Source organism: Alosa sapidissima, chromosome 8 (genome assembly GCF_018492685.1).
Source record: "Alosa sapidissima isolate fAloSap1 chromosome 8, fAloSap1.pri, whole genome shotgun sequence".
NCBI classification, from domain to species: domain Eukaryota; kingdom Metazoa; phylum Chordata; class Actinopteri; order Clupeiformes; family Clupeidae; genus Alosa; species Alosa sapidissima.
The window spans coordinates 22,226,625-22,236,825 of record NC_055964.1 but is presented as its reverse complement, the minus strand read 5'-3'; the positions used below and the strand labels follow the sequence as shown (position 1 = coordinate 22,236,825).

The 10,201-nt window shown below is 40.8% G+C and overlaps 2 protein-coding genes across 2 annotated transcripts in view; both read left to right on the top strand.

Annotated features, from left to right (window-relative positions):
* The first annotated feature begins 1,552 nt into the window (after positions 1–1,552).
* LOC121715753 (hydroxycarboxylic acid receptor 2-like) lies at positions 1,553–4,343 on the top strand. Its single transcript, XM_042101668.1, has 2 exons — positions 1,553–2,011; positions 3,147–4,343. Exons 1-2 carry the CDS (start codon positions 1,628–1,630, stop codon positions 3,828–3,830), a joined length of 1,068 nt encoding a protein of 355 aa, XP_041957602.1. The 5' UTR covers positions 1,553–1,627; the 3' UTR covers positions 3,831–4,343.
* Positions 4,344–8,253: 3,910 nt separating this feature from the next.
* Positions 8,254–10,201, top strand: part of si:dkey-40c11.2 (drebrin-like protein A) — a 41,284-nt gene continuing 39,336 nt past the window's right edge. Inside the window, exon 1 of the mRNA XM_042101663.1 lies at positions 8,254–8,525. Coding sequence (XP_041957597.1) covers positions 8,434–8,525 — 92 coding nt within the window. The 5' untranslated portion in view covers positions 8,254–8,433. The remainder of the gene's footprint in view (positions 8,526–10,201) is intronic.

Here is a 10,201-nt window from a genome sequence, read left to right as displayed (position 1 = left end):
ATAGCCGACCTGCTCATAAAACCCCCTGCATCCAACTTCCACTGGGTAAATGGACGCTGCCCAGCCCGCTTGTAACTGCCTGCCTTAAGTTTTTAGGTTACATGCTTCTGTTCCTCAAGGTATTAAAACATGTGCCTCAAGATATTAAAACTTTAGACACATTCTGACATATTTTCTATTACAATTCATCATTTGACCTTCGACTGATTGGTTTACAAAATATTTTGAAGATTTTCACCATCAGACACATAGAATTTCAGAATCTAAAGTCAGACAAGTCAGTGTTTAATGCATACAGTTTTGGTTCTATAGATTTTAAGGTTTTGTTTTTAACCTTCATAATAAACAATGATATTTAGAAGTATAAAAGTTACACATGAAATAAAAACAATGTAAAGTCCATCTGACGGAGTTGACAAGGCACAATAAAGTAAACAAACAGGAACATTTTACATTCAAAATGACTATTGAACCCTCACAAATACCAAAAATAGGTTACAGGTGACTCACATGTTCCTCTTCAATGAAATACATCACCTTGGCAGATATACAGTGCCTATAAAAAGTATTCACTGCCCTTGGATATTTCCTTAGTTACTGGTTTTGTAAATGGAATCTTGATCAATTTCATTTGTACATTTTTACAATAATTTACAAAAAACCCTTTTTAATGTCAAAGTGAAATCACATTTATACAAATTCTGATGGTACTGACATCTGATAGTGTTGACAAAATACTATATTTTCTTCTTATATCACATGTATTTCTTACAGGAGCATCTGTTTTTTTAGCATATGTTGCCTGTGATTTCTATAATCTTAATCAATTAAGCCTTTATTACAGAACATCTTGGAACACAAATGGTACATTTTGGTCATGTTGGTGTTGACACACTATGGTTGTGACATGATGCCAGGTGTTAATAGATGGATATTAAATACACAAAATATGAAAAACTTACCAGAGCTAGAAAGGTATCATGGCATGAGGAAGCACTAAGAAGTGCTAAAGGGGTCCTCTGAGTTTTAGCTACCCACAATTATTCCTGATCTTTATCATTACAAAAAAAGTCTGAGGGTGTTGACCAAAACTCGGACACAAGTTCAATTTTTAACTTTTGATACTGATGAAATGATTTACTTAACTAAATACATTATAATAATCGTTATGACATACATTTTACAATATATTTTACATTACTTTGACATCTTTTAAAGGTATGTTAAAGTGAAGAGACCTGCTTCCCGACATGGGGTTTTCTATGCACTGATTACATACTATACCATTTAAAATAAAAATGTTTTATGAGGCAACATGAAATTATGCTTTGTTGTACTACCCTGGTCCTGATTAGGATTATGAGTAATTTTTTCAAATTAATATTATGCATAATTTTACCCCAAAACCTTGTTTTATCTGACATGTTTTGTCCCAGATCTCAAGAATCACTGTTTTACATGATTGCTTGCCACAGAAAAGGGGAAGAGAGAAGTGGGAAATGTCCTGAATTTCAAAATGTCTCTTACTGTGGTCATATATACCTCCTCATTCCTAAGAGTTATGTGGAGTGCTAACAATCCTGACTGCTATTAACAATCCTGACTACTGTAATTTTTATTTCCAAAAATGCTCTTAGAGCCAAATCTCACAACTCCATTTCCTGGTGGTGGTGGTGGCAGCTGTCCACCAGTCGGTATTCAACTGGAAGGCGTGATCCTACCGCCAGTCTTCACCATTGATGTCATACTGGGGTTGCTGGGAAACATATTCGCCCTGTGGATCTTCTGGTTTAAACTGAAGGCTTGGAACACCAACAACTTGTTCCTCTTCAACCTGGTCATTGCGGACTTCCTGGTTCTAGTGAGTCTGCCGCTGAGGATTGACACCCTTCTTAGGGGCTATTGGATGTTTGGAGATGGCTTGTGCCGGATCCATCTCTTCCTCATGTTTTGCAATCGTTCGGCCAGCATTGCACTGATGACCTTGGTGGCCATTAACCGCTACTTTAAGGTGAGGAAACTATCATTATGTCATGTTCTCTCAACATATTTGTCACAGGATATAGGATAATACCAAACAACTAATTAGTGTTCTAGAAATATTGAAGCAGTGATTCTCAACCAGGAGTAACCTACTTTGACCCAAGAAGCTAGCTAAGTTAATTATAATTGAAAGACGAAATAGTTTGCTAAATCTAATGATAAATAGTTGTAATTGTTTGAATAGTTGCAATAAGCAAGTGTGTGTGTGTGTGACTTTTAAAAATGGCATGATTACAAATGTTTTCTGAATGAGAATACAAGGTCTCACCTTATGGGATATCCTCTTGGGCATCTGTCTTCCACTGAATTTACAGTATAGAGCTTAAAGTGATGGTTCGGAGTAATTTCACCCTAGGGTCCTTTGCACCATGACCCCGAGCCAAACACCCTCCCAGAACCTTTTTTCCCTTGGTCGGGTAGCGCTGTCAGAAACTAATGACGTTTTGCAGTCGTAATGGAACCAACTTTTATCTCGTAAATTACCCCACTAATAATGCCCTGAATGGTACGAAACTTCTACAGTAGTACAACTATGACCTTTAGTCCAATAACGAGGCATTAGAAAGTTTGTAAGTGCACCAGGAGTTTATATAAATAACACTTGCCTGATTATCTGCTACTATACCGCTGCGTCGACGTTTCTTCCGTGATTTGGGAAAAGCCCGTAAAAGTCCTGGCAGGAAGCATGCATAAGGATGTAGATCCAGGAATGCACTAATATTTTGTTCGTAGTCCAGTTTGCAACAATTATTAGTTAACACTAAGTTGTAAACACTTCGGAAAAAAAATATAAAAAAACTGGATATACCAAAAAACGTTGATGTAATCGCTTCCTGCCAGGACTTTTACGGGCTTTTCCCAAATCACGGAAGAAACGTCGACGCAGCGGTATAGTAGCAGATAATCAGGGTGTTTGGCTCGGGGTCATTGTGCAAAGGACCCTAGGATGAAATTACTCCGAACCATCGCTTTAAGGGCCCAGACCACAATCAGTAGATCATGCTAATTTATTTTTTACTAATTCTGAAACATAATCTGATTGAAGAAGAAGACAGGACTGTGACTTTATCAAACATTTTCTCATCACAGTCCTCTTCCTCCAGGTGGTCCATCCTCACCACTACTTTAACCGCATTAACAAGCAGCAGGCTGCATTTGTTTTGCTGTTTGTCTGGCTCCTGGTGATCAGCACTTGGGTTCCCATACTGGCATTCAACCATATCAAGAACATCCGCAACAACACCCAGTGCTTCTTCTTCGCTTCATACAAGGAGGACGGTTCCACCATCATGGTGGGTACATACCGTATCCTGACAGTCCTGGAGTTCATCCTCCCACTGGCCATGCTGCTCTTCTGTTCCATCCAGATCTCCAGCTCCTTGAAGAAGCGACAGATGGGAAAACTGGCCAAGGTGCGCAAGGCGATGAGAGTGTGTGTCGTTATCGTCACGGTGTACATGGTTTGCTTCCTGCCCACCACAGTGACGACCATCGGGTTGTGGGTCATCCGCTCGTATCGCCCATGGGACTGTAACGCCTTCTACACCTTCACCCAGCTCACCATTGCGTCTTTTGGGTTGAACTTCCTGAACTCTGCCCTGGACCCCATCATCTACGTCTTCTCCAGCACCATGTTTAGGAGGGCGCTGTTGGGTGCTCTGCCACGTGCCCTGCGCTGTGGACAGGACACAGAGGAGAGCACAGTGTCCTCAGCAAGAACTCAATCCACCACCCAGCAAGAGCTGAAGTCCATGAGTGCTGACAGCGGGAGTGAGGCCATATCATAAACTATAGAGTGTCTAAGTCCCGCCCTCCAGCTTATGGTCCTTGAGACTTACTTAAGAAAAAATATGAAAGGGTGTCAATGGACAGAGATTTAAAAAAATGTTGGTCTCATTTGAATTGCGCCATGATTGTTATGAGGAAGGAGAAGGAGTTTTGAACTAGACCATTGTTTGCATTAGCAACGAAATTGCTGATAGCTTGTAGTAGCGGGCATGGCGACACATAAAAATAGTACCAGGCCTGTAAAAAGAAGTGGTAACGTGGAGAGGGTCCCTATAAACAAATTGAAGTATTGTAAACTTTGAAACTTTGAATACAAACATGATGCATGTTTGTATTGTAAACATACAGTACATCACGTTCAGTCATATCTGCCCAGCGCTAGAAGAAGTTAAACATGCCAGATGACAAGCTTAGGTAATGCACTGACTTCATAAACAGTCCTTATTATAACCTCTCTGTACACTTTCAAAGTAATCCCATTAAACTGTAATAAACTCTCGCAAGATCCTGGAGGGACTGCCTGTACATATACTTACTGACCACTGTTACTGATACAAAACATTCCTTTAAGTTCACGGTGTCTGATTACCGTATTTCTCATACAGATGAAGCTTCATGATGTTAGTATCACCAGTACCTGGTGGAATTATTCTAGAAAAATGCTGTGAATCATTTCAGAGATTGTCTTCACAAAATACATGTACATCATGAAGTATTTGAAATCTTTGGAAACTCAACGATAGACCGTTCTGATTGTAGTGTCCATGGTCAAACAAGGAAAGATTAGCTAAAATGGAGATAGAGTGAGTCAAACAGAAAAGCTCCATACCAGCAGTAAGTAGCTTTTTTGACCGAAATGTGAGGCTACAGTCCAAATGAATTGAAGTCCGTCGAAGGCTTTTTATTTAAATTTATTTAAATATTTTATTTATTTTATTTTATTTTAATCATTATAAAGTAGTATAAGTAAACACTATACTCTTTTAATCCCGTGAGGGAAATTTGGTCTCTGCATTTATCCCAATCTGTGAATTAGTGAAACACACTCAGCACACAGTGAACACACAGTGAGGTGAAGCACACACTAATCCCGGCGCAGTGAGCTGCCTGCAACAACAGTGGTGCTCGGGGAGCAGTGAGCGGTTAGGTGCCTTGCTCAAGGGCACTTCAGCTGTGCCTACTGGTCGGGGTTCGAACCAGCAACCCTCCAGTCACAAGTCTGAAGCGCTAACCAGTAGGCCACGGCTGCCCCCCCCCCCATATTGTCATTATTCTCCAGTTTAATGATTAATTGTTTGACCCACAGGGATCTCCAGGCATTGTCCCTCTGCTCATTAGATCCCTGTGGGTCAAACATGGGCAGCATACAGCCTGTGGGCTGCACCTGGTGTTTCAGTTTTGGTGGTGAGCATGTTGACTGGTGAGATTTGATGTCGCTGATTTTTTTAAAAAAAATTTATAGTAGGGCTTTGCCTACTAATTGTGCATTCATGGGGTCTGGGAAGGCTACATAAATAAGACAAATGACAAGATGCAGGGTAAAAGTTGGTGCTACATTTTAGGTTGATTGCTATATGAAGGTAAATTTATTACAATCTATGGCATAAAGCTGATAAAAACTTTCAGGCTTTCGAATGAGTTTGCAATAGGCTAGGTATAGGCCTACTATACTAATATAGCATAGCACAATGCATTTTGTCTTTTTAAATATATTGTCAAATGTGTGACCCACAGCTTGCTTTATGGAAGTTAGTATGGACCTCAAGAAAAATATTGTTGTACCCTGCTGTAGGTGGTGATGATCACCATCTAGTGGACAGATCAGTAACTACAGTACAACTAATTTGTCATTTTTTTGTTGTACCAGTTTGATAACATATTGTGTTGACAGTGACATTATGAGTATGTGGGTGCATTAAGCATATTAAAAGAGAGTGGGAGAAGATGTAACAGAAACAAAAAACATATAAAAGTAAAAGAATAATGTCTAGGTCACCTTTGACCCACAGAGTAACCCCAACCCATGCCAACCCTTAATGACAGCTCTGAATGCATGGACTTTGGGGGTGGATTACTGCACTGCTATTCCCCAGCCTCCTAAATCAGTGTACACAAACAAAGACATAGACATGTACATGACATAGAGTTTCAAATGACAGTGGTATGCTTCTCGAGGGTCTAGAAGCTAAGGTCAAGTGTTTGAGAACACCATGTTGGTATTTGAGTGCAGGCCTGACCTGAGAGAGAAACAAGCTCATCAGATGAGGAAAATCAGCTGATTGATGCACAGGGGAATTTGTGTACCATGCATATTTGACCCGTACCAACATTGAAAACATATCAGTTTGTTTAGCAATGTCATAAAGAAACCCACAGAATCCAGAACCCACAGAAAATTACCAAAGTCAGATAAATTAGGCACAAAAACAGATTCAATGTCATCTTGCAAAATTGTCCAACACTTTAAGTCCAAATAGTAATCTCATTCAGCAGAGAGATAGCAAGAGAGCACCTCTAGAACCATTCCAGTTCCGGAGGTTCAGGGATGCTCTAGATAGATAGATAGATAGATAGATAGATTACTTTATTCATCCCCAGAGGGAAATTATGGTGTTACAGCAGCAATTAATAATATAAACATATATTACACATATACATACAAGTTAAAAAATAAATATTATTGGATATAGTCTCTGTTAAAGTGGTTGTAAACGGCATTGACTCATATAAGATTTTTCTCTCACGGCACAAAGGGGAGTTGTTGTAAATAGTTATGGCAGTGGGCAGGAATTATTTTCTATAATGGTCCTTGTTACAGCGAAGTTGGAGCAACCTCCAGCTGAAAACACTCTGTTGTTTGACCAGTAGTTTGTTTAGTGGATGTGAGGTGTTGTCCATAATGTTAAGGAGTTTTTGCAACATCCTTCTCTAGGGCCTAACCTCACTAGGTTTTTCACTGGTTTTGTGGCTGGGTGAACTCTCACCTCAGAAGGTAGAAACATACTCAGGCCCTGTTGCACAGTGACAACTGAGACTTATGAGAAATGACACATCACTGCCCGAGGGATTTACGTGAGTGAGTGGGTGCACACAAGCACACACACACACACACACACACACACACACACACACACACACACACACACACACACACACACTCTAGTCATGGAATGGTCCCAAAACTAAACTCAACAGCTCTCAACATGTGTACTTGATAGAATAGATATAGTGATGTGACCAGTCAGTGGCATGATGTAGCCTCTGGGGTTCACACAAAGACCGACACACAAGGGTGCGAAAGTCATTGTCATGATATCCAATATAACCATATGAATTATGTACATAATATAATGTTGTATCAGTATTTGAAATTAAGCTGGTGGTATTTTTCAGTACTCAAGGTCAGAGTGCAAGGTGGAAAGACACGTTCAACTTTTTGGTAGCAGAAAAATGCAGTGGCAAGCCGGAAAATCCTTAAATAAACATAATTTCAAAAGGACTAAGAATAAGGGCAGACACTGTTCAGAGATTGTAAGACTGTCTCTTCATGAGAACAAAAGAGTATATAAAAGCAATACAACGCAGATATTTAACCTCAAAATAATGGCTTCAAATACATGCTGATGCCGAGTTATAATATTGACAATAACTGGATATTGAATAGCGTCAGAAGTGGTTAAATATTGATGCCAAAGGGCATTGATATCAATTCTTCTATGGAGTTCCCCGTAGAACATGATCACAAAGCACCCCCTCCACCCTATAGTGTCAGGCTCTGATGACCATCTCGGATATGGGAACAGAACTCCTCTCTTGCTCTTATAGAAAAGAGTCTGTTACCCCAAAACCAGTTCCCATGAAATTGCCCATGTTGATTCCATCAGGGTCTCCCTGGGCCAACTCCACTGTAAATGAATTCTCTGGGACTGCCATGAGAGTAGTCTGCTCACAGACCCACTCCACAATAGGTGATTGACAACTCAATGGTGTGTCAATGGGTGACTTCAACTTCTCTTCAGCTAAAAATGTAGGCCCTATCGGTAGTTTTTAATATCCCTTAAACAAACCCAACTTTCCCGGGTTCAATCATCAAAAGAAGAGTACTGCAGGTTATGGTGAATAATGATTACGCCAGTTTTTAAACAGTTGATAGGAATATGTACCTCACAAGGAATGAGCAAAATGTATTAGGCTACATCGTTCTATATCTTTCTTATCGTTGTTTTTATTCTCAATTTATGTATTAACGAAATGCATAACTGTCGAAACATAATCCCGTGAGGTGTATACTGTGAGTTCTAGTGTAAGCGCGATTTGGATTTTCGTAACTGCGACTTTTTCCCTCGACGGGAGGTGGGGCTTTTGGCGAAAGATTGCATTTCCCAAGTTTTCCCCTCTCACCGTTAAATTCTGGTGCAGAAGAAAACGCTATGTGGTGTCTGCCCACCAGAACGAGAGCCGTCCCTAGCAGTAGTTACTAAGAGTAAGCTACTCTGTTTGCAGACCACAGCTATTATTTTCTCGGATTAGGTATCTCGGTTTTAGGTTTGCCTCCTGACTTGAAACTTTTGAGGTAGCCTGGCATTGTTGAGGGAGGATTTGATGACAATGAGAGGAGTAAACTTGGATACCTACAACCTCTCCTTGCTGACTGCAAAGGAGGACATTCTGAATCCCAGAGCCTCCACCAACTGGTAAAGTATTTAATTAATTGAAAACATTGTGAAACCAATGTAAACATGAAAAGAACTACAGACAATGCCAGGCTGAAGACGCATATCACGGAGTGTTCGTCTTGAGTTCTTTGCTGTCTTATTAACATTGATTTAAACATTACTGGCATGATTCCGTTGAGTTATGTAAATCGTTGGCCGTCTTGCAAGTAACTCAGGGGATAAAGAAATTCACTACACTGAGATGGAAAGTCGAATAGTGCGTATCGTTGCTTTACATACATTACCTAATGCATAGGCTATATTAATGGTCTTAGGACACCTGAACTGTTTCAGGTAGGCTACCTGCCAAATAAATACTTCACAGGTATTTCTGCTGTGCAAAGTCAGTCGGTAGTTTGAACTGTAAATGGCCAATTCCTTAACTAAATTATTTCGAATTTTAAGGTGAGCCATGGTCTTAGTTCTAGTTTTACTGGCACACTATACCACTGAAACATTAATGACCATACAGTTTATTTTGCTTCACAGCTTTACTAAACAGGAACTTCTTGCTTCATCAGTCAGGGTTGTCCTGAATGCTCAAGAAAGAAAATGGGTAGTGGTTTGTGCTCACGGAGTTGTGATGATATGTGAAGAGCCTTGCTGAAAATTGCATGAACATGACAGATTGAAGTCTCTCATCCTCATGAATGGCTAATGCTCTGTCCACTTCTAGCATTACAGGGTGTGGTGGGGTGTGGAAGTCAGGTTTCCACAGAGATGACTTCTCAGTGCTAACTACACATTGGGCAAGCCATCACATCACAACCTTCTACGCTGTCTGTTTTACACACACACACACACACACACACAAACAAACAGTCCTCTTGGCCATTGCTCAACAATGTGTATTGTCCTGTATGTGTGTGTGTGTGTGTATGTGTGTTGGGGCCGGGCTTCTCAGTAGCCATGGTGACGTCGCACTCCCCTGCAGCTCGCCTCTCCCTCTGTTGCATCTCAAGTGGCAGTTTCCATAATGTCCACAGACAGGTCGGGGATCCACCACCGCTCACCGCCACGGCAGTGCGCTGTGCACAACCAGCTCCGAGGCTGCGGTCTGTTTCGTGTTGCGCATTAACACCATGGAAACACTTTTACAGCTGCCATTCATGCAACATGAGAGGAGTGAAAGGGCTACGAGAGAGAACGGTCGTCGTTGGGGGGGGCTACACGTCATCATGAAGATGAGGAGTAAAGTTGAGCTTTGGAAAATAGTAGTGGTTGTGCAAGTGATGTAGGTATATGAAGGCCTGTGCAGGAAAACATGTTTCATTTTGGCCCTCTCACAGAATATATGTCTGTGAGAGTAAAAATATGTATGTGAAAGGAGAATGAATATATATGACAGGGCCAGAGTGAGTTATGGCTGGTATGGCCCCTCTTATAGGTATACTTAAGCATTATAAAGGTGTTTAATGTGATGATAGTTCCTTCAAGGAATTTAAAACCCCTCTCAGTCTGAGGAGGGCTGTTGCCACGACACCAAGTTGAGAAGTCACAATGACATCATAAAGTTTTCCAGACAGCCCCACCACGTTGTGTGTGTGAGTGTGTATGTGTGCGTCTGTGTCTGTGTGCATGTGCATGGATGAGAGAAACTGTTTGAATGTGTGTGTGTGACCCCACTGGCCTTGAGGCCCCTACATCTATTATCT

Coding starts and splice junctions, on each gene's coding strand:
- LOC121715753 (XM_042101668.1), top strand. CDS start 1,628: ATGCTCTTAGAGCCAAATCTCACAACTCCATTTCCTGGTGGTGGTGGT. Junction 2,012..3,146: donor CCATTAACCGCTACTTTAAG/GTGAGGAAACTA, acceptor CTCTTCCTCCAG/GTGGTCCATCCTCACCACTA.